Source organism: Trachemys scripta, chromosome 7, assembly GCF_013100865.1.
Source record: "Trachemys scripta elegans isolate TJP31775 chromosome 7, CAS_Tse_1.0, whole genome shotgun sequence".
Classification (NCBI taxonomy): Eukaryota; Metazoa; Chordata; order Testudines; family Emydidae; genus Trachemys; species Trachemys scripta.
Window position 1 is genome coordinate 73,018,644 of NC_048304.1, and position 25,620 is coordinate 73,044,263.

Sequence of the window (25,620 nt, forward strand, 5' to 3'; positions counted from 1 at the left end):
TCTGAGCATGAAATCCAAGTTTATTTAAATTTATAAATGCCCTCACAGGAGCCTATTGCATAAGTATACAGAACACCAATAACATAATAATAATGGACTGATCATCCCACCTTAACAGAAATTGGGATAATAAAATAAATCCAATCCTTCACCCACTCAAACACTTGATGGGAGAAAAAAGGCGGACTTTGCAGCATGCCCAGAAGCTTCATATATTTGGGATGGCTCCAGAGAGTGGAAGACTGCTACAGCAAGGTCCGAGGGCCTTCCTGAAGAGTCCCCAGATAGAATCCCCCTCCCATTTACAATAAGGAAGCTGTACTGCTATCACTGGTTTCAACTGTGATAGTATAGTACAGGAAGAGAAGCATCAAACAGGACCTTAGGCATGAAATGTTCAAGTAGTCATCACAAGAGACACAATAAGGATATTTATCTAAGCAAAATACTGAAACAGTGAATAAGTATGTCAAAATATTGCATTAATTATATCGTGAACTTTTTATGCTTGAAAGATATATTACCACACTTCAATTATCTAAAGTCAACTATGAGGTTTATAAGCAGCTTGATCACACATTCATTATCTTATAAACAATAGCACGTAGGTGCTGCTAAATGATTGCTTTAAAAACAAAAACCAAAAAAAATCCAATTTGATGTCCAGTTTATTAAAAGAAAAAATAAAATAATTCACCTGAGCTAGAACACCCAACAAAACAGAAACAGATATTAAGGAAACAGATGTCCCAATGGATTTACCTGGGGAAAATAAACATTGGATCCCCCAGTGACACATGAAAGGCAGCACTAAGTATCTCCTTCCAGTGCACATAGGTTAATTCAACAGTACATTGTTCCCCTTGCTAGTCCTACTCACTGTCAAGAGATATGTGCAAAAGTATATGCATATGCAAATGTATTTTTTGTTTCTGCTATCAAATCAGTGTTTCTCAGAGCTTTACATACGGCTACAAATTGTAATTAAGTGTTAACTCTTACTCTGTAGGTCATCTGCCATTAAGAGAAATAAATAAGCTAGAAATATTCAGGAATTCATACCACACAAGCATCTGTGTGTGTCTTTTAAAATTAGCCAGGGCTTTTATAAAATAATCTGAAAATAAAGTACAAAAATTAAGGCACCTTTATTCTTGATAGGTTGGAAAAACATCTTACTACACACTTTTCCAGATGGTCATATAATGCCAGCCATAACATAACAGATGTTTTATGCTTCAGTCCAAAATAATTAAAAAGAAACAATCTACATAACTTCTGAGGTTAGTATCTCAGCCTTTCATGCTTACATGTGCAATTAGTGCTGTGCCTCTCAAAAGCATTTTTGACTTCTTACAAAAAACATGAGTAAAAAATCATTCTAATTTCACCTTCAACATTTCACTATTTATGATTTGCTTTCTACCTTTCATTGTCTTTTTTTCTTTGCCCCTCACTCTACTGCTCCTTTTAGCTGTACGATACTGCAAACAATTCCATTGGACAGGAGCATCCCTTGTGGATCAGTCAGGACGTAGAGGAAATGTAATTCCTACCATACCACTTTCTCCCCAGACCAAATATATACTTTAACATGAGTTCTACTTTCCCTCACCTCAAACCACAAAAAATTATTTTAGAACTGCAGCCTCCCAAAAAGAATCCAATACATAGATTAGGAAAAGTGTGTTATGCTCAAGATTTCTTTTAAAAGGTTTTAAAGATAAATCCAAAACACATTACATTTTTTCTTAGAAATCCAAATAAGGTAAATCCAAATAAGGTAAATCCAGGAACGCTGTGAGGAAGAAAATCCTCTATTTGGAATCAGACAGTGTTAATTCAGGTTAACTGTTTTTTTAGAAGCTGTCTGATATAGAGCATTATTTCAACAATGTAAATTTCACTTTCAAATGTACTAGGCATGCAATAAGTGGTAAAATCAAAAAAGACTGTCTTAAAACACAAGCTTCCAAAAGAACCCTGAATGCATTAGCACAGGCGACCTTCATTCTGTAATGTATTGTCACATATTCCTGTGAAAAATTGCCACATTAAGCATATTGATTCATTGAGAATATAAGTTATTAGGCAAGTGGTTTAGATTTAATTTAGTGGAACGCTACACAGGAGAGCCATAAAACAAAGCACATTAGTTTCTGCTGTTTTCAGCAGCTGGCAGAGAGGAAGACCAACATTAGCACTTAAAATGCAAAAAACACTAAATATTGCCACTTCAGCTCAGCACCATTTTCAATTTTCTAATCCTAGACAGAATGATAAACTGCAGTTAATATGTTCACCTTTACTTTATTCTGATAGAAATATGATTGAATCCATCACAACACACAGTCATCATTGTTTTATCTAGATAAATACTTCCTCCCTAATCCCTTTTCACTTTCTAACAACACATGAAACTGCTGAAGACTTCAACCTATTGCACTTTACAGAGTTTGGAAGGCTTGAGGGCAGTATTTTTATTTTTTAAATTCATCCACCCCTCCCTAAAAGACATCTGTATTTATAATATTAAACTAGCTATCAGGATCAGATAATAAGCCTACTATAGTGATCCTACGCCACAGACCGGGATACAAAACAGCTCAGCTGACATACAAGCCACAATGAACCACAAAGAAAACTGCTGCTTATGTAGAATAAAATAGCTATTTTACATCCTCAAGACTTATTTATGTCTCTAAGGAGAAAACTTTGGGAGTTACTTAACTGCATGCCACTAGTTCTACTTATAGGAGGCTTACTTCCTATACATTTCCTTGTTTTTCTGCATTTAAGCAAGTTCCTCTTAGCGCTGGTTGCCAGGATTCTTAAATAATGTAGATACTTATATTTTTTGTTATTGGTTTTACAACTGTGTAACGAATGTTGAGAGTATAAGATACTCCCTATCTTGAAGAATTTAAATTATACTCTAAGTCAAATCCCACAAGTATAAATGAGGAAGTATGAGGGTTAACTGCAATATCTAGTCCATGTAAACATGTATTCCTACATCCAAAAACTATACAATCTCAACTTTTTTGCTTTAAAAAAATTAATACTTAGTAATACTCTAAGAACTTTTAAGAAAAATCCTTCTATCCAAACAGATGTGAGCAAAAGGATACTAGAAATTCAAAAAAGAAAAGGGATTAAAAGACTAGGTGAATATGGCAGAAGAGACACTACCTCTGTCAAAGATTGATTCAATAGAAAAAAGTAAAATAAAACCCACCATATTCCCTAGTTTGAAAGATTTAAAAAAAAAAAAAAAAAAAAAGTTCTCTCTCTGTGTTAAACCTTACTAACCAGCAAAATATGTTTAGCAATGTCAGGCTAATAAACAACACATCCCTGCATTGGCCTTTCAGGACACCAGTTGTCAATGGCCTTAATCCCAGAATAAAGGTTGCCTATGCAAACTTAAACTACCTCCATTGTATGTATGTATATATGTATTATAAACTCAAATTATAATCTGTTTTACAGGGCCCCTGAGTCATTCAGGGTGCAGAATGGACAATGAATGAGGAAGAAAGTTTCAAGTAGAGAAAAAAGATGTTCTCTTGTGTTTAAAGCACTGGACTGGGACACAGCTGAGCTGGGACTCTGCTACTTTCGTCAGACTTTCAATATGATGTTGGCCCAGTTTATGAAAAAATACACACTATGGGGCCAATTTAAGGTTGCACAAGGAACTTAAGTTCTGCCATTTCTTAACTTTCAAGTGCTTGACTTTGCAACCTTAACATTCTTATAAATGTATTTTATATATTCTCAATGAAGTCACACACATATCTCGCAGAATCGTATCCATCTGCTTAGGGCCACCAAGTCGTAAGCTCTTTCTCCTGTCCAAGGTCCACAACTAGACTACGTAATTTAGCCCTATAAGAGACCAAGAATAGTCAATTCAAAAATACTTGGGTATTTTTTATGAGGGCACCACCATGCCACATATATCTGATCACTTAAAACACATTTCAGGCTACAGATTGTACTCCCATGCACTTTTCTACAAAGTAACCATCATCCCCATCTTTTACTGTTATTTAACTGCAACAAATGATCTCCAAAAATTAAGTTGCTGTATACAGGTTGAGCTGACAGAATTATAAAATGTCAATGGACCACCTGTGCATTATCATTCTGATAGCCAACAGGGGAAGTCCCTTTAGACCTTGCCCTCATTTATCACTCAGCCTTTGGCATTAGCAACACTTTTGGCAAACTAGAACTTTGAAACTTTCCCACACAAGAATGAGACACTGGGCCACGTACAGGAATCTGTTTCTAAACCAGTTTAAAAAGCCAAAAGGGCTTTAATATTTAAAAACACTCATCCAAAGGTTTAATAACTGTCTTAATAAGTATTGTTGTTACAAGGAAAATTAATTTGGATTTTACATTTAAAAATTTAAAGAATTACCCTGTATTTTGACCATATAACTCAATTAAGAAAATCACAAGCAGATGCACAAGACAAGGAGATATATACAAACTAGTGGGTGAGGCGCACCGAGCACACAAGATGCATCAGGAGATTGCAACGCCAACATTCTTTAGAATAATATTGTTAAATATTTGTTATATACAGATATGGTCTAAAAGTTACACCCAGATACGAACGGGCCCCAATGTGCCATTACAGCAGACAGGACTATCCAGAAGACAATAGTGGAATGCAGTTAGAATTGTGGAGGCTCAGCTCTTCTGCAAATCAGACTGTACATGACTTGGTTAAAAACACACAGAAGGTAAGCAGTGGCTGTGAATGAAAACAAAGGTTCTTGTCTCAGTCTCCAGCTCTAACAAAAAATCACAATTTTATACTTTTTTGTGACCACTGTTCAGCAAAATATTTCCTCTTCTTAGTCAAGTGACTCGCCACCCTCTGGACTTTTATTACTACAGCTAGTTTTGCTTTCATCCCATTCTCTCAAATGGACTTAGTAAATAGGAGAAAGCATCAGTCATCAGTAAAACTAAGTGCTAGCTCCCAAAGTCCATAGGTTCAAACTCTGCACTTCACTCCAGTTGGCATGTTTAGGTCAATCTGCAATCATCTCCACTGAGTGCCCACAGAAGCTCAGCTTTTCATTCAATAGCTCATGTGTTCTGGTACTGCAAAGTAAGCAAAAGAAGAGGTTTTGATAATTTATGGAACCTTTCAAAGTTTTCATGTTCCTTATTCCAAAACTGATTTAAAATAATTTCTCTATCTAAAATATATAGGGTTTTTTTTGTTTACAGTGTTGTTGTAGCTGTTTTGGTCCCCGGATATTAGAGAGACAAGGTGGATGAGGTAATATAATTTACTGGACCAACCTCTCATAGTAAGAGACAAGCTTTTGAGCTTACTCACAGTTCTTCTTCAGACTTGTAAGCTCAAAAGCTTGAATCTTTAACCATAAGATGTTGGTCCAATAAACTATATTACCTCATTCACCTATATTTTGGGGGGAATTCAACATTTTAACATATATGAATACATGCATTTCCATGAAGTGATTTAGTTATTAAAGGAATGGGAAAGTTAGAAAGTTTGGAGAGAGAAGTTTCCCTGTTCCCTAGCTCTAAACATTTAATTTCTGAACCAGGGTACAGATTTATTCCCTTCTTGTACATTGTGATTTTCATTATTCATTGTTTAATATACCAACACACACTATTCAAGCCTGGTCTGCAGCTCAGACTTTGTTACAGCTTTCCTCAATTTCTCTGGGAATCTCAAATAAATCACTGTTACTGTGTGACAAACTGCCTTCCGACCTTTGGACGGATTAATGCCCACTGTAGTTTATTTCCCTATTGTTCCTATTTTCTCCAGTAGCAGCTTACTGTCTCTGGATGATCTCTCAGTCTGATCATCCACAGTTTTTTTTTTTTTTTAAACTCCCACAGCATCACTTGAATGCATTATGACAAGCTCAGAAACAACTGTAGCTGTGCAGTATCAGTTTCAAACATTCAAGTGTATTCAATAGTACTTTTGATAAAAAACATTGGGGATTGAAACAGGGTGATACCGGCCCTTTCAGAAGGAAGAGGCCAGGTCATCTGTAACAGGTTAGCTGACCCCAGTTGGGCTTTAAAGGAAGGCACGTGGGCCATATATTTGGGTAGAGACAAAGACAGTGAAGGAGTCAGTCAGAAAAAGGGCAGCTGATAGCTGCCAGAGACCCAGAGACTGCAGGAATTCCCTGAAGGAAGCTATAGGTTTCTGGGGGAAAGCTGACAGGAGAGACGTAAGAGGGGTTTGATGACTGACCACTTAGGATGGAGAGCTAGGGCTAACGGCTGAGAGCAAGAGAAGGCGTTGCCTGCTGACTTTAAAGCAGGAGAGCCTTGGCCAGAAAGGGATGAACGCAAGAAAGCAGTAGAAGGGTTTGTCAGCTGACCTCCCCAAGCCAGACAGCCAGGGCTAAAGAGCTGGAGAGGGATGAAGACAAGAAACATAGCAGAGGGAGTTGCTGGCTGACTCCCAAGCTGGAGTTGAAGACCAAAGAGGGATGATGGGAAATAGGCAGCAGAGGAGCTTACCTGATGGCCTGTCTGAAATGAGAGGTTAATGGAACAGGGGAAGTCATGGATGCTTCCTGGATGAGGATGAACTTCCAGCAGAGAGGCTTTGGAGGCGGGAGAGGCGAGTGTGTTCTCCACTGGGAAGAACAGGGTTACATTCCTGCTGGAAGGGCTGGGATAGCTGTCCTGGCACTACGTCAGTAGAAGACTAATGAAAGACCCAGGTGTGGTAGAACACACTGGAGTGTGATATGTGCCAAATCAATGGACTAGAAGTCATGGAATTTTTGAAGAACTATATACACCATGGACAAATAATAGATGTTTTAAGCCTTTAGTCCATAACAAAATTGCACTAGATTTGGTAATAAACTGGCCCCAATGAGGATATTAGTGAGTAAAGAAAGCTTGTACGGAGTTGCAGGTGACTAAAGGAGGGAAACTAAGGCAAGTAGGGTTGCCCTATGTCAGGGGTTTTCCCACCCCTTTTTTATAAGTTGTTACATTTGTTGAAATATTATATTGTTTGACAATATTATAGGGAGCATCTTCAACAGACCAGATTAATTTCTGGTGGTGCTGCCAAGGTCGCAAGCCCTGAGTGGTGGAAAGCCCACAAGGAGCAAGAAAGCAAAAAAAAATACCCACAACAACTGCTAAGCTAGTGGCGTGAAAGCTAGCCAATGCAGCCCCAAAAGCAGATGAACTAGGACTAGGAGGGGGCAGCTCCAGAGAGGCCTGAAGACAGACTGATTCAGCACCTCTTCCAGACAAACTTGACAAGGAGGGCTCTCTATGAAACCATAAGCAGTTTTTATAGCTGCCCTCCTTCAGCACTGCCACCGCCATGTTGTCCCAGAACCAAATTCCACTCCAATCCAGCTGCCCCTATGAGCGTAAGAGAGATATTACAAAGAACAGCCTGCTTTCCCACACAGATCAGTTGATCACATGTTTTTACACATATGTACTGTATGAACTTACAAAAAAGCAAAACACATGAATTATGAAGAAAACTACTAAACACCAATTGTGTAAATCCACAGCTACTTTTGGATACTTACTGTTTCTCCTATGAAATTTTTGCTTGTGCACATGTAAAAATTGGTCAACAAAAGAAAATACGTTTTCTTCTATATTTTATAGTAAAGCAGGCATATTTCAAATTTCCTGGCATATCTTTGTAATGACTACCAAAAACTTCCCAACAAATCCATACTGGGGGGAGGGGAGGAAGAGAGGGGGATAGCTCAGTGGTTAGAGCATTGGCCTACTAAACCCAGGGTTGAGAGTTCAATTCTTAAGGGGGCCATTTAGGGATCGGAGGCAAAAATCTGTCTGGGGATTAGTCCTGCTTGGAGCAGGAGGTTGGACTAGATGACCTCCTAAGGTCCCCTCCAACCCTGATATTCTATGATTTTATATTAAAAATTCTTCTTTATAAAACTTTTATTTTTATTATAACATTCACTACAAATCAAATTCAATTTCAACCATACCTGATTTACCTACTGGAGAAGCCCCTGGCTGGAGACCCATGCATTATTTTTATCACCAAAACAAAGGTAGTCTTGTGTATTTTCCAAATACATTTCTTCCTCTCTTTGCAACTCAGAACCTGTCTTTTGTGGAGCTCTTAAACTCAAGATACAAACCCTTTCTTTGTAGTTTATTTAAGTTCTTGTACTGCCTTCATCAACATGGCATCTGAGCACTTTGCAGAAGTGCATTAAGCAATGTTACTAGCATCTGTCACCTGTAGCTCTTTCCCGCCCATCCTCTTGCCAGGGGGAAAGTTTGAAGATAGAGCAATTGCCCCAGCTTCACAAGGGTTTGTCTAAAGTTGAAAATCAGGACCTCCCATACCTTAAAAGAAAAATATACTGCTAGACTTATAGCCAGTCTGTGTGTCAGGGAATGACACTGGGGAGAAACATAAAAATAACGAGTTTCTTTTTAATATAATGTTTCTTTACGAAAACACAATAGAGTTTACTAACAAATCTGGCAGCATAGCAGGATGATCACAGGTTTTTTCCTGGAAGTAAAAGGTTCAGGAATGCTCTAAAACTTCTGAGCTAGTCATGCAAAATCTAGAATGAAGCAAAAGCTTAGTATGCACTAACCACTGTAGCTACTATTGCCAACCAAAGTATTACATTAGGGCCAGTTATAGATATGGTCAGCTTGTGATTCTTGATAGAAGAGAAAATGAAACAAAAAAAGTTACACAAGATATATAGTAAATATAGCCAGAATTCATTGAATTATCTTTTACATTTTCGGTTTTGAAGTAAACTTTCTTTACCTTATCACAGAAGTCAGTAAGAGCAGTAAAGTCCCACTTCTTGGCATAAGCAACATTATATCTCAATATAGCCTCCTATAGAAGAAAAACACACATACTGGAATAATAAATACAGATCCTTGGTTGGCATATGACAATTCACTGAAGTTTATCTTTTTGAAGAAACAGCACCATCTACTGGCAGAAAAGTGTCTTAATACACAACAAACTTGCTATCTTGGGGCCTTACCTGCAGGCTTTATATAGGCAAAAAACGCCTCTTGTAATTGACAGGAGCTTTTGCCTGTATAGGGGACTAGAGAATCAGAAGCATAGCAAGGTTAAGCAGAACAATTAACACAGAAACAAGGACCAGGCCTAAACAATCTTACCAGAAATAATTCCAAGGAAAACTGGCTTAGTTCTTAATTTACAATATTCTCTCTCTCTCTGAATCTGACTTTCTTTAAGACCTCTTTTTGTCTAATTTAACTCTTTTTTTTTATTAAAACAAAGAACAATGTTTTAAAATATCAATTTTACACTGCTTCAAGAAATTGGTGAGCCTCAAAACACACGCTAGGAATTGTTGACAAAAAAATAATGTAGTAGTTGTTATGTCATTCATGAAACATACAAAAATTGAGCATTTTCTTTAGTCATCACAGGGCATAGAGGCTTTTTTTTTTTAAAGTTGTTTTTAAAAAAAAGGTTTAAAGCCTTCCCAGCCGCCTGAATTTTTGTGAAATAGAAATAGAGGCAGGAATTCCTGGCAGCCCTGAGCTCCACACAGCTTGATGTGAAGATTGGTTTTCTGAGCTGCCCATTTGCCTTGAAGCATAAGAGCATTGAGATGAGTTCCCCATCCCAACAGTGATGCATTTGTTGTTAAAGTCAGTGATCTAATTGGGCAACAGAAGAGAATGCCCATGCAGATGTTGAATTGATCTTTCCAGCAACCCAGGGAGTTCCTCACTTATAGAGGAACAGTCACCTGTCTGTCCAAAGGTGTTTCTGACTTGAGGCATAGCCTTACATGATTGGTCACAAAAGTGCAAGCTGTTATGTATCGCAGGAGCTGAAGACAGTTCCTTATAAATGTTCAAGAATTCCCCTGAATTGTCCATATCAAATCTGACAAGGTTATGAACATGTCTAAGGAAGGGTAGGCCCTGGCTGTTGACAAATCCACAGAAGCCCCTATAAACAATCTTCCTTGTGGGGATTAACAGGGATTTCCTTACTTTTAGCTAAAGACCCAACTCTTGGAACAGAGCAAAGGCCAGGAGGCTGGAGGACAGCCCTGCTTCATAGGAATGGCCCTTGGAAGACCAGGATTGCCTCTGTCAGAGGTCAACAGCCACTACCACCACAACCTTGGAGAACAGCCTTGGGACAGAGGAGATACTGAAGGGAAGTACTTTGGTTTTCAGCCCTCGACCTACAAGATGCCTATTCCCATATAACGATACACCCTTCGCACAGGAAATATTTATGTATCACTATAGACCAGGATCATTTCCAATCTCCCTTCTCCAGTGAAGTAATTATAGCTGCTAGAATCGCCATCCTGAACTTCTGAGGCTTTACAAACTTGTTTAGAAGTCTTAGATCAAAGATCAGTCTCTGCCCTCCATCCTCCTTTCGTATGAGGAAATACTTAAGAGTAAAACCTCTTGCCCCTCTGAGGGGTAAGGACTGGCTCTATTACTCCTAAACAGAGGGGTTCACCTTCCATCTTAATAAAAGCTCATGAAAGGGGTCCCTAAAGAGGAATGGGGAAGGGGAATTGAAAGGAGGGTGTGACGTACAATGATCTAGTGTGATGTTGTGACCTCTATAGCCCACTTGTCTGTAGTAATTCGCCTCCAGGCATGCTGGAAATCAGAAAGGCAGTCCCCAAAGAGAGGGTGGAGGGCAAAGAGTTGCAACTGTAAAACCAGAGACGCAGGAGGATCCCAACCCTCAACCAGCTTTCAAAATTGTTGCTTAGGAGATGGCTGAGTGGTCATGGAGGACAGGTGGGCTGTCCTTTTTCTCTGAAACGTACGTCTTTTCCTGCGGGGTTCAGTGGACCTATGAAATCCAGAGAACTGATCAGGGATCTCCAGGCAGTTTGTGACCTACTAAACTATTTCTTATTAGTAGGTGTATATATGCCCAGGGAATATGGTTCCAGAGTCCTTCAGTGTATGCAAGGACTCATCTGTAGTCCCCAAGAAAAGCTCACAATCATTGAAAGGGAGGGCTGCAACAGTTTTCAGTACTTCAATACTTCTCTTGGAAATCTCAAGAGCTGGAGCCCTGTGCATAACTACCACCATGGAGATGGACCTGGCAGCAGTGTCCACAGCAACTAAGGATGTTAGAAGAAAGGTTCTGGCCAATAACTGACCCTCTGAAATAGGGAGCAATTCCAGTCTATGTTCCTATGCCATGTGTTAAATAAAAGCCATCAATTTATTATAGTTTCTGAAACAGACTGCCTGATAGTTCATGATCCTGAACTGCAGGATTGCTGATGAATAGGACTTCTGTCTAAAAAAGATCAAGTCTCTTATGGTCCTTGTCATGTGTAATAGACATGGAGAAGTGCTGCCTGCCCTACTTGTTTACTGCATCCACTACTAGGGAGTTTGGTGAAGTGTGGGAGAAAAAGAAATCAGAGTCCTTAGGAGGAATATTTTATTTTTTGTCTGTCCTTTTACACATGGGAGGAATAGTAGGTGTTTGCCATACAGTCTTAGCAGGATCCAGGAGTGCCTCACTGATAGGTAATGCCACCTGGAGGGTGTTGTTGACAGTAGAATACCTAACAGCTTATGATGTGTTGTGAATCCCTGACCTCTTCAAGTGGAATTTGAAGAGTGTCAGCTTTATGAGGTCTTCAAATTGCCAAAAATCAGTAGCCATGGAAGACGGTGGAGGCAAAATTGCTTCGCCTGGAGAAGAGGATGAAATTGGTGTTTGAGGGTGATTTCTGTATCTGCCCTCAACTCCTGTTCCTAAAAAGTGTCTCTTCCTGGGGTGGGGAGATGGCTGGTTGAGGAGGAGGACAGGACTGAACAACCCTACTCTCCCTTTGAAACGGCAGTCGTGGTCTGGAGAATTGCTGTCAGTAAGCAGACTAGGGATCCTAGTATGCCCATTGAGGGGGCCCATACAGGAGGGGGGGGTAGGATACAGGGTTAGTTTCACCACCCTCGATGACGGTTGCACTTTTACCTATGATTGTCAAAGAGTGGGTTCCTGACAGTTTATGTTGGGGAACCCTGGATTCAAATAGAGAGACCAACCAGAAGTCCCCTTCATTCTCATCAACATTGTCCGATGGAGGAGCATAGAAAAGGATGGAGAATCCTGCGGTACCAAGGGACAACAACAGTCTGGAGACGGAGGTCTCAGTACTGAGAGACACTCAGTATCCAAAAGGAACTGGGATTCCAGCTCATATGTTATGGATAGGGCTCTACCAAATTCACGGTCCACTTTGGCCAATTTCATGGTCATAGGATTTTAAAAATAGTAAATTTCACAATTTCAGCTATTTAAATCTGAAATTTCACGGTGTTGTAATTGTAGGGATCCTGACCCAAAAAGGAGTTGGGGGGGGGGGTCGCAAGGTTATTGTAGGGGGGTTGTGGTACTGCTACCCTTACCTCTTCACTTCTGCCGGTGGCGGCATTGCACAGCTTTGAAGGCAGAGCCACTGCCTGCAGAAGCGGGGAAGTAAAGATGGCATGGCATAGTATTGCCACACTTACTTCTGTGCTGCTGCCTGCGGAGCTGGGCCCTCAGTCAGCAGCCGCCACTCTCCGGTCGCCCAGCTCTGAAGGCAGCAGCACAGAAGCAAGGGTGGCATGGTATGGTATTGCCACACTTACTTCTGTGCTGCTGCTGGCAGGGCGCTGCCTTCAGAGCTGGGCACCTGGCCAACAGCCACTACTCTGTCCGCCCAGCTCTGAAGGTAGCGCAGAAGTAAGGTGGCAATACCATGACCCCCGCTAAAATAACCTTGCGACCCCCCTGCAACTTCCTTTTGGGTCAGGACCCCCAATTTGAGAAACCCTGGTTTACCCTGTACTATACAGATTTCATGGGGGAGAAGCACACAAAAGACCAGATACCATGGTGGGAGACCAGATTTCACGGTCTGTGATACATTTTTCATGGCCATGAATTTGGTAGGGCCGTAGTTATGGGCAAGTCCCTCACATATCTGAACTCTTGTGGTACCGATTAGGAAAAAGGAAATGAGGGCGGTTTTTCCACGGATCCATCTATAGCTTCAGTGTCCAGCACAACGAGGCATATGGCGTACATGAAGGCTCAATGAGTATTGCTACTGGAAAAATCTCCAATCAAGGGCTTGAGAAGCAAATGTGCAAGGATTAGGGAACCTGTACCAATGTGGTAGCCATGGACATGGTAGCCAAAGCTGACAATAACATCGATGGCAGGCATACCAATGTAGACACTGATGGAGTCTGGCACCATTTCTTGCTCAGTACCAAGGGTGCCAAATGGGTAGGTGCTGACATAGGCCTGGACCTGACAGTACCGGACCATGGCGTTTATGCTTGCCCTCCTTCTCCATGGTAGAAGGTACCAAAGCCTTGTCAGAGCCATGTCTCTCCCTCGAGCTCCAGGGCTTTCTGACTCCACCGGTACCGGATGAGGAGTCTTTCAACTCAGTGGTACCAAGCCAAGAGATCAAGGCTTTGGAGACTGTAGCTCTTCAAAAGGGACTGGGATTTTCAGGAGCAGGCTCTTTCAGATGAGAGTCCACAGTCCGTTTTTTTAGAAGCCCTTTCAGAAGCCTTCAACAACATCCACTTCTTAAGGGGAGCCTGTGCCAAGGTGGAAGGGGCCCTGGATCTGCCTGGACACAGATGTACGGGGGGGGGGGGGGGAATCTCCTGACCTGACTCAGACACTGAAGTGAGCACTAAACCATTAACAGTCTGAGCTTAATCTTCTTGTTCTTCACTATCCTCACCTTGAGGAATAGGCAGAAATTGCACTCCCCCAAACAATGGATATGCTTAGAGTGGCTATTGCTCACAGGTATTGCTCTCGGAAGGAAAGGCAACATTTGAAGCCTGGAGAGCCAGGCATGTCCTGCCAGAAAGACAAGGCTCCCCAAGGAAAAAGAGAAAAGGGGGGGGAAGAAACCCATCCCCTCACTGCTAACACTTACTAAGTAACTGCAACTACTACTAACAACGACCTACGCTCACAAAACTTAAGCTAGAAATAGAATTTGAAATAACCGAGGCACGCTGAAGGAGTGCACGCTAGAGCTCCATCTGAGGAGAAAAAGGAAATGAGGACGGTTTTTCCACGCATCCATCTATAGCTTCAGTGTCCGGCACAACGAGGCATATGGAGTACATGAAGGCTCAATGAGTACTGCTACTGGAAAAATCTCCAATCAAGGGCTTGAGAAGCAAATGTGCAAGGAGGAATGTTTGGGGAAGTTACAGTGCATCTTGCCGAGGAAAAGGCACTAGAGAAAATATTTATGAGAATTTAGAAGAAAACCACTTAAGTCTCTTACTCATTTTCAGTATATCCATTTGCATCTGCAAACTCTTACACAAGGCCTGCTACTAGTGAGTGAAAAGCAATTCAGAGTGTTAAAAATGCCATGCTGCTCACTGAGGACTCAGAGTGGAATCTGCTCTCTGCTTGGTCCAAAATAGCCCAAATTTGGGGACCATCTTGGTATTCTGCATATGTCCTCTGTTGACTGGGGTTTTGGAGAGGGCTGAAGACGTGCTTCCTACAACAATGAAGGGGAAGAAAGGAATTTTTGTAGGTAGCTGATGACATGTTGAAATTATTATTTAACACTGCTGGGATTTTATTGGGTTATGGCATCTAGAGACTTGAACTAGCGTCTTTATTATGATTTAAATAAATACAAATAACCGCATTAAAACGAGAAACTGCCTGATCTGTGTTGTGGACCTACCTCATAAAAAACAAACCAGAAAATGAAGAAAGGCACACACACACACACACAAGCTAAATCTGACCTAAATACTAATTTTTCCAGCTTTCTTTCATGTTCAAATGGTCTAGCCTATTAAAACAATTAGATGGTAGGTTAAGATTCTGTATTCAAATTTCAAACCCATGGGCAGGTAGGATTGTTTCTTTTTAAATTGCTAAATCAAAAGTTCCTTTAAAAAGGAAAAACAAAACAAAAAACAAAAAGTGACTTAAGGATAATGCTATTAGGCATTTATCGTGTTTAACCGGGTAGTGAGGAAAACAGCTCTGCTACTACACTACATAAAGGGACACCATCATTTAAAAAAAAAAAAAAAAAAAAAAAAAAAAAAAAATTATCACATTCCTGCCTGCTATGTTTCTTTACACTAATGTTATCAAACACACCTAAGGGAACAAAAAGATTAGAGAAAAATATCTATTTTTCAAGGATCTATACTTTGTGAATTTGACAGCACATTTTGCAGAATGAGTTTCACATTTCCCCCTGTATGGTCACTTTCTTCAGTTGTTTATGTGGGTCCATCCCTCAGCAGAGGAAAAGAAAGAAAGAAAGAAAACCGGGATTGGCAAGGGCACTCCTAGACAGATATAGGACCTGAAACTGCTTATAACTCATTTTTAAATTGACTTTATTTTAGATTGCCGGCCTTACCTTCAAATCATGTGAGTTGGTGAACTTGTTAAGTAGTGCGGTCTGGATTAGCTCCCATCGGCTTCCAGCAGTCCTATCACCATTCTTTAAAAAATAAAATAAAAACACGAACAAAGCAAAGCAATCTGAAAACACTTCAGCTAATAAAATTGTATTCGACCCCCCAAGTCAAAAAGCATGTAGCAGTAAAATATTCAGTATCACTGACTGTATACCACAGTACAATTGTAGAGGGGAGAAAAGGAAAAGAGGTTCTCTATTTGCCTACTTTTAGAAAGAACTTATTCTTGGAGCACTTGTGTAATTTGCTAATTAATGTCTCAAATCACACTGCATTTTGCTTTAAAGAGTTTTTTTTTTTTAAATTAGGTCATTTGTTAAATGATATATCAAGTGCTCTCCTTCATACTAACCACACTCTTTCCTATACTACCCAATCAGCCATAAATAATGCATTAACGGTCCTTAATGCAGGAAATGGTTGACCAAAACATTATTAAAGGAGACCACTGTTGGAGGAAGTGAGCTTAATAGCTGAAGACCCTCCACCAGAAACCGTCTGCCTCTAGACCCAAAGGTTGCACATCCATGAACAGTAGGCAAAAGTGCCTCTCATGCTCTCAACCACCAAAATGGTAAAGTGGCAAAGAGAAAGTCCCTAAATGAGCCAAGTCCCAAACCATGTAGGACTTTACAGATTACAAACACCACCGTCAATCACACTCAGAATCAGAGGGGAAGCCAATAAAATTCACAAAAACAGAGGTATTCTATGCTCATTATACTAGGCAAGGAAAAGTGGTATGATCAAAGCAGTAGGAGACAAAATTGTTAGCGAAGATCTAGACCATATTGAAATGGAGGTGAGAAATGGGGGAGTTATAATTAGCAAGGAGAGAGAGATGACCAAGACTTTAACAAAGGTTTCTGCAGTAAGGATAAAGTGGATATTTGATTATGACATAAAATGGCTAGAGTTATAAAATCCCCCCCCAAAATCTCCTTTCACACTCAGAATATTAATTCAACAATTCATACTTCAAAAGCAGTAATTTTCTTTTACTACAGATAGGGGGATTAAGGTACAGAAAGTCTGACTCATTTTTCCACATACTCAAATTAAGGCCATATGCCTAAAGAGAGAAAAATATATTGGGAAAAACTCCAATGCTTACTCTGTGGAAACAGGCAATTTTCATGAGACTGGTATGAGAGGGCTGAACAAGATAGTTTACCTCTTCAGAGTCATGCTAATGCTCTTGTCTAAGTGGCACCATAGGGTTTTCATGAATCCTTTTCCTATGAAGCACCAATTCATCAGTTATTAATTTTTCAGCTGCAGCAAAAATACCACAGCTGAGAAAGTCAAAAAGCCTTTAGGCTGTAAAGGTGTGCACCAGCTGTCAAGAGGCAATACAATTTGGTCTCCACACAGGTAAATCTCCAAAAATGTGTTTACCTATACCTAAGGGATCTCAATCACAAGTCTCCCAAGTGGTAACATGATACTCGTATCAAAAAATCTTTAACCTAGCAAGACTAGGCCATTTATGGTTTAGCCAGTAATATAATAAAGAAGATACACTTGAAACCTCTGAAGACTGAATACATGCACACTGAGTGACAAACTAGAACTGAACCAATCATTCTGCAAGGTGTAATGATCATCCCCAACAGGATCAGGGGGGAAAAAATGTGTCTCCTTTTTTCCACGCCCAACCTGCCCCTCTTTTTCCTTACCATGTATAGTATTCATCACACAGATTGCTAAATGAATTATTGGCTGGCAGAAGAGTTCTCTTCTTCCGTCTGAAGTTTAGCTACCAGACCAGATAGACCAGTGTTCTAATTCAGTATGGCAAACTGAACATCTAAAACTATAGCAGAAGGCAGGGTCACAACTCCTTATTGTATCTATCTCAGTTTTATTGCCCAAACTTTCATTCATATTTGTAAGGAAATTTTTTTTGTCTTACCTCATCCTCTACAGGGTATAAGTTTTGTTCTGAACAGGGCATTTTAACATGTTTATTATCCCACAAATCTTTATAATGAGTTGGAAAAGGTTTTGGCACCTCTCCTTCCCTCAATAGATCTACCTGCAACAGAGAATAGAAAGAAAATTCATGCTATGCAAAGTGCTTGTGAAACCTACATAAACAATAAGAAACAGAAATCCTCATAAAAAGTGAATGCACAGCCAAATTTTGGCCACAAATCCTTTTCCACACGTTCCATCAAGTTTAACAGCAGCTATACGCAAACATCTCAGAGCAGGAAATGGCCCATATAGTCTTAGACATAACTCTTACCAAAGTAGTGTACACATAGCCAGTCAACCTAAGTTACACAACTCCAGCTAGTGAATAACGACGTAGTGGAGTCGACGTAGCTTAGGTCGACTTACTGTGGTGTCGACTCCGTGCTGGGTCGATGGAGACACTCTTCCATCGACTTACCTTACTCTTCTCGTTCCCAGTGGAGTACCAGGGTCGATCAGAGAGTGCTCTGACGTTAATTTAGCAGGTCCTTCACCAGACCTGTTAAATCGACCCCCGGTGCATCAATCCAGCAGGAGTGTAGACAGTCTCAGACACTCACATGCTTGTGTAACACTGCTCCTGCCTGGGCTGTCTGTGAGAATTGAACCCAGGACCTCTGGATCTAAAACAGTGCAGTTACTGCTTGAGCTAAAGCACCTGGTCAATTAGGTCAGCAGTAGACAACTCGAACTTCTCTAGTCCAGTCACCAGAAGGGGACAAAAAGCCACACTGTGCTGGTGTGGGTTATACTTGTTTTCAGTCTAAGACACTAGGATATTAGAGTAACAAAACAATCATTTTGGTGGAGAAGACACTTTCATTACAAGATGATCATTTTCAGGTATTTATATAACATTTTCTGAAATTATTTCTTTTTGGGCTGTAAGAGCATACTTCCCCCTTTAAGAGGCAGGCTTGAGCCTACAACCAAGACAGCCTGGGTGTAATAAAGGAAGCCCCTGCCCACCTTAGGGCTTGGTAATCTAAACAGGAACAGGAATCTGAGCAGGAGGAATGGGTCTAGAAGCCATCCAGGCTGCAAAGGATAGTAGTCCTTCCTCACTCTCCAGAGGGCTAGCCTAACCCAGCCAGAGGATTTCTTTGTGGACTTTTAGTTTGGAAATTCTGAAACAGGGTCATCCGGTAAGGGCCTATGAACTTCTGTTATAAATGCTCCCTCCCCAAGACCTTATTAAAGGGGATATACGTATGTTGTTTCAGCTTACCCTTGTCTAGTTTCTTTACAGTGGATTTACTGATGGATACAGTTGGAAACATTAAGGCAGGGTGTATCTGCTGTACATACCCAGTCACAAGGGGCACACAGGGGAAGTACACACCATTTACAGATGAAAAGCTACTCATTTTTATACACAGCCCAAAAGTGCATTTTTTATTTTAAAAAATTGTACAATTTAGTTTGGCTTTTTTTGAGCCATTAAAATTCAGAAAATTATTTTTTTTGTGCTTTTACAAAATGTATTATATACTGTTCTGCTTTCTAATAACTCAAACATGGATATATTTAAAAAACTCCAGGCATAGCACATTTGTAATTCTCCATGCTGGTATTAATGGGAGAGCTTCTATGGCCTGTGTTATTCAGGAGGTCAGAGTATATGATCATAATGGTTCCTTCTAGCCTAACATTCTAAAATATAAAAATAAATATAAAATAAAGTGTCATCAATTTAACTTTTACTGCACTTTGAAATAAATGTAATATATGCAATCATTCCAATGTCTGATCACCTGCTACGATTTTTTTCCTCTAAAAATAAAAAATACTGAAAGCTATTCTGAGCCAATATAGCTGGAAATTTACATATACAAAAGTCACACAATTATGGTTCCAAATGTAGCCATATTTATGTGCATGAACAACACACTATTATTGCACATGGTGATAACTAGTTGTGGATACAGTGGGAACCATATTTAAAATTCCTGACTTTTCTGATAGTAAATTCTATTTATAACATTGCATTAACAGTTGAACACCTTAGAGACCACATGCCTTTTAAGCAACACGTAAGTCAAATAAATGTCAGTTTATTGAGAATGAATGTGATTTTCTTTAGCTGTGCTTTTGTGACATGCTGCCAGTTTATCATATATTTCACTTTAAAAATTATTTTACTTTACATAAGAGCGAGAGAGAGACAGACACACCCATATATGTGCCAGGTTAGTATGGGATGCAAGGCTAAGATTCCTTTAGACTCCTCTTCACTCATTCACTTTTATATCTTTTATACCTTGAGTCAAAAATGGAGAAATTTTGAAAACAGAAAACATCGACCAATTCTGGCTACAGATATACGTGCTGCAGCTCCCAAAACTTGAAGTCAAATGGTGAGGCACAAACCTATCTAAAAGAAAAGTTTGTCCCATAAGGGCCAGAATCAAAATCTTAATCATATTTCTGAAGTCCTACTCAACCAAATTATAAGACCGCTGTATCACAGAAGGCAAGTCATCTTTAAGCATATTAGATACTCTAGCTAGCTTCCTGAGAAGTCAAAAGTTTCCACAATCAGGAAAGCTGCAAAACTGATAAATGGCAGGATATCAGTCTTATGCCATCAATTTAATAAGAAGGTTGTGTTTTCAAATATTATTTTGAATCATCATACTCTGATGGTCACTGTGTGATTGGTTGATGGTCTCAAATGAGGAAGACGAGCCCCACACATAGGCATTCTCCTCATCTCTTCAATAGGTGTCCCAAACCATTTCTTATTAGTTGGAAGTGAAGGTGGGATATATTTAGGAATCTTCCTTCCTGGCCTTTGGTGTTTGAATTCACAAGGTTCTTTCCTGCTGTTAAAATAAAAGGAATACATTGAAGCACATCTTATTTACAGTGGAATACTCTACAGCTAAATGTATGTATTAACATTAGATTTCAAACTAAATTTGTGTCACTTTAGCAGTTTCTTTTCTAAAATCCTTTTTAACTGCATCCAAAACACAGCAAAAGTTTAATCCAGAAACACCTTGTTTTCAGCAACATGCACTTTTCCATAGTGTTCAACAGCAGAAAAGCCATTCTCAAAACTGCTCCAAATATTGTAAACTTTATGGAATGGAACACAATCCTTAGCCAGATGCTTTGGTCCCATTATGGTCCCCATTAACAGGAGTCTCTAAGTATCAGTTTAATCATTAACTGTACATGTTCAATGCAATATTCTATTTATACATGATGAAAAGTACTTTTACCATATGAACCCATCAGGACACTGTAGCGGATAACAGCTTTCTCAAGATGACATTTACCTGTACCACCAGCTCCCCAGACACTACCGGGAGAATGGAATATATTGACTTCTAAGTCAGTAGTTTGAACAGCCTTTATATTTGTCCTCAAACAGCAGAAAAACAGTTCCAGTGTATTCCACCTGTATAGTATGGCTTAAGCAGACATTGTAGAGACCTGGTACAAATCACCAGTTGTAGAACTTCAGAGTGATTATAGATCTTAGTATAACATACAAGCAATAACCTATCTGAATACAAAAAAAGGTATCAAAGTGGAGGCACAGACTTAAATCAGAAGTAGAGATGGATATTCAGAAGTGTTTTTGAGCATTCACAGCTGACATTAAAATTAATGGGAGCAGCAAATGCTCTTACACATTTCAAAATCCAGCTTTGCTTTTCTCCTTATATAGTCATTTACAGGTAATGATTTACACCCACTTTGCATGTGCGTAAGTAACTAGACAAGCTGTAGGGCAATAGTGAATTGGGCCTAACACACAAGGAAAGATTATAGAAACAAGCCCAAATTTTGTTCTCTGTTACACTGACATTACTTCAGACTTACACAGGTAATTTAGAACAATAATTTAACTCGATTTCTTGAAGCTGGCAGGGGCTAAACTAACCAAAGAGGCTCCACAAACAAGACTAATTTTGTTGAACACTTCATTATTTATTAACTCAGTGCCCAGAAGTCTGCTCAGTGCCCAACAGATAAAAGAGATAGTGTCCTGAAGCTTTGTTTGAATCTAGATTTACTAATTATAACTATAATAAATTATATATAATATATACATTAACTTGTGAGGACATTCCCCTTGTGCAAGACTTATTTGTTACGGCAAAGTGAGCATCTCTACCAGACTATACACTGAAATACAGACTATCCAGAGGTTTCTGTGCTAACCTATTTCATATAAAATCAACAGTTGTAATGGATGGATGGCCGGCCATTTATTCCATGTTCTCATTAAAATCTGGTGTACTCATTCATTATCAGCCATTGAGGCAAAAAAAAAAAAAAAAATCCCAGTTTGAACTTTCTTCAGAAGTCAAAAGATCAGCATAACAATTTTGACAAACTATATTACTAATTTCTTCTCCAAGAAATTAACTAGTTCTGTTTATCAGATTTTAGCCAAGGAAATTGTTACAAATAAGCAAATGCTACCCGAAGAATGGATTCCATATCTAGTAACTTGAATCAAAGACTAAGTACAGAAAATTTCAAAAGTTTGAGAAAGTCCTGAAAAGTAAGGGCATGTCTACACTGAGAGGTACAGTAAAATAGAAACCGGGACTCAACCTTAAGTACAATGTGTACCATGAAGTATTGACACTATAATAAAAGTGTGCACACAGTTATTAGATACATACTGAAGAGCCAAGCCAGAAAGCAAAATCTTGAATTATACCTCTGCCCCAATATAACGCTGTCCTCGGGAGCCAAAAAAATCTTACCGCGTTATAGGTGAATCCTCATTATATCGAACTTGCTTTGATCCGCCAGAGTGCGCAGCCCTGCCACCCCCCCCACCGCCCAGGAGCGCTGCTTTACCACGTTATATTTGAATTCCTGTTATATCAGGTTGTGTTATATCGGGGTAGAGGTGTATATTATTACTCAGTAAAAAAGTCAGAAGATGCCAAGTATTCTGTTTCCACAGAATAGGCATAGCATACAATACTCTAGTGAAGCAAGGTCACTGCTGCTTAAAAAATTAAGAGCTACTTCATTAAAAACTTACATTTCTAGTTGCACAAGTGATTTTTACCAATTGCTGCTCTTTGCTATTGAGAACAGATGTAGTGCCACTGGCAAAGATGTAGCTTAATACCTAGCTATAACAGTATATGTCATATAGTCAAGCAAAAAACACTTCTCTGAACACAAATTGCTAGTTTGTCCACTTTGTTACTCAGAATTTACACTGGTGAAACTGAAATCAGAATCTGGCCCAAATTCATTCACTGTCCTCTCTGATCTAATTTCAACACAGTGTACAAAATCTTTTGGTTAAAGGGATCTGTTCTTCCCTCAACTCCATTAATGCCAATGGGAGTTATCTGCACTTGTTAAGGAGAAACAGATTCTTTTGAAAATACTGAATTTCTATCACATCCTGTCTTTCATGTCTGTTGTCAATGCAAGGTACACATTGGAATTAATAGCACATTTATGACACAACCCTGCAGAATGCAAATTCACAGACCAATTTTTTACTTTGTTTTCCATTTCCTTCTTACTTTTTAAATTCTACCAGTAATAAAAAATTAGATCCATATGATGAAATAATTATGGCAATACACCATCAGCTCTGTACTGTAAGTTTTCAGCATTCATTTGCACATCTTGAGGATAGCTAAAAACCCAATTACTACAGACCTGAGCAATAAATGGGCATACTACTAATACAGCTTTTAAAAAAAAATTAGAGCTGTGGAAATAACATTTACTTTGGGAACATATGAAAGTACAATTCATTGTTTGAAGTAGAGACCAGATTTATTAAGAAGGATATGCTGCAATTTCACTTAGCCAGAATTGTTGAACAGCAAACTCAACAAGTCTCTCTCTATAATCTACTAACACAGTTCAGTAACCCTAAAGGTTTGAAAAATAGCTATACAAATAGCCACTGCTCCAACCTCTTTGTGTCTGCATGAGATCCATTCGCCTTCACAACCTACTACTTCTCCAAATGTTACTTTATGAACAAGAGAATTTCAAGTAGGCAGCTATTTCTGAAGAAATTGATTTATGGCCAGAATACCCATGACTCTCATATTCAGTTTCTTTTTTTAATAGAAAAAAATATTGATTAAAGGTCATTTTAGACAACATTGTTCAAGATTTCAGCTCTCCTACATTTTTAGCCACAGCATAACACCGGAATGCTGCATTCTGCAAGTACTTTTCTAAAAGAACAGAGAACATGTCCCCACATAAAGTGAAGAGTTTGCAACCTATATGTCTTATCAGGGACCAGAGTCTGCACAATGAACACCCTCAACTCACACTGATTTCAATAAGGAGGCACAGATGCCCACTACTTCTTCAACTCAGACCCCACTACCATGAGAAAAAGACAGAGCCATCAGTCTTTGAATTTCAATTTTCATAACTTTGGATCTGAAACTCAAATACTTCTTTTAAAAATGTAGTTCTTTCATCCTTAGCAGTGACTGGATGACTAGCAAAGAACATCATTGTAAATAGGGAAGGAGCGAAGGCTAAAATTGGGGGGGGGAAGGGGAGAAATAAGTTAAGAATTACTTAGGGCTTGTCTACACTTACAGCGCTGCACCAGTGCAGCTGCGCTGTTGTAGCACTTAGTGGATTTTCCATACCCCTCAGCAACACAGTTATATCAACGTAAGTTTGCAGCGTAGCCCAGGGCTTAGAAAAGTTAGATGTCTTCAAGTCAGCTGGGCCTGATGTAATACATCCTAGAATACTTAGGAATTGGCTGAAGAGATCTCTCAGCCATTAGTTATCTTTGAGAATTCATGGAAGAGAGGAGAGAGAGGAGAGAACTGGAAAAGGGCAAGTACAGTATCTATAAAAAGGGGAATATAGACCAGTCAGCTTAACTTGGTTATCTAGAAAGATAATGGAGCAAACAATCAATTTGTAGGCACCTAGAACAAAGTAAGTAACAGTCAACATGGATTTGTAAAGAACAATTCATGTCAAACCAACCTAATAGTCTTCTGACTGGATAAGCAGCCTTGTGTATGGGGGTGGGGAGAAGCACTAGATGTCATACATCTTGACTTTAAAAAGGCTTTTGATACTGTCTCACATGACCTCCTCAAAAACAAACTAGAGAAATATAACCTAGACAAATCTATTATAAAGCGTGTACACCTCTGAGGCAGCTTGTGTTTTTGCTGTATTTTTATAGCACCTAGCACAATGAGGTCTTGATCCATGACTAGGACTTCTATGCGCTATGGTAATACAAACAAAAAACAAACAGCAAGCACCATCATCACTACATTTCCCAATTATGAATATCTTTCTCAATGTTTTCTGGAATGAAATTTTCCATATTGGTTTCAACCCAAAGGTGGATATTTTGGTAAGTTTGAGCAAAACTAAGACAGATTTGTTTGTTTTTTAGCTGAGTAATGTAAGCACTGAAAAAACAAATAAAAAAAAACAAAAGCTCCCTTCCCCCATGTATTCTGTTTGAATTTTGTAGCTTCTGCCTTCTTTGCATTAGACGAATGCACATACAAAAATCTAACATCTTTTTTTTAATATTGATCATTGACAAAGGAACAATTGAAGTTTGAAGGAAATCTTCTTGATCAGTGGCTTACATTCTTTACCCCAAAACACCGCAAAAATAGATTATCAGTGTATTTAAGGATTGGTCCACTGGATCTCTTTAAAAGCAGATAAGAGCTACTAAATTGTATTAGACTGTGTTATAGCTCAGTAGGCCAGATTCATCCTTGCTATAAATCTATTGACTTCAATGGAATTACATTAGGAATTTAATTTGGTTCTATGATCATACTAATTCTTTAGAAAGAAAAATTTCACTTGTATTCAAGCTCATATATGTAACAGTCAGAAGTCATTCCACAATTCACAGTACTCGTTTGCCAAGATATATCAAAAGAAAATACATACCATATTTTAGAAGAACCCTGCTATTACAATTTACTAAACAATGAATAGTAAAGCTATTCTTTGTCAAAGATGTCCTGTGCCATCATGTGTTTCCATGTATTAAAATCTAATTATTCTAAACAATGTCTTGACAAGATATACAGAGAAGCACTTTGCATTACTCTGGCTTTAGAAGGT

The 25,620-nt window shown here is 39.1% G+C and overlaps 1 protein-coding gene across 5 annotated transcripts in view; it reads right to left on the reverse strand.

Moving 5' to 3' along the window:
* PARG (poly(ADP-ribose) glycohydrolase) overlaps window positions 1-25,620 on the reverse strand; it is a 133,449-nt gene that overhangs the window by 100,389 nt on the left and 7,440 nt on the right. For 3 of the 5 annotated variants that reach the window (XM_034777229.1, XM_034777228.1, XM_034777225.1), the window contains exons 4-7: window positions 20,168-20,354; window positions 17,465-17,587; window positions 15,489-15,572; window positions 8,837-8,911 (exon numbers count right to left, since the gene is read on the reverse strand). In XM_034777229.1, the coding sequence (XP_034633120.1) occupies window positions 8,837-8,911; window positions 15,489-15,572; window positions 17,465-17,587; window positions 20,168-20,354 (469 nt within the window). The remainder of the gene's footprint in view (window positions 1-8,836; window positions 8,912-15,488; window positions 15,573-17,464; window positions 17,588-20,167; window positions 20,355-25,620) is intronic. The other 2 variants (XM_034777226.1, XM_034777227.1) reach the window with 2 other exon arrangements.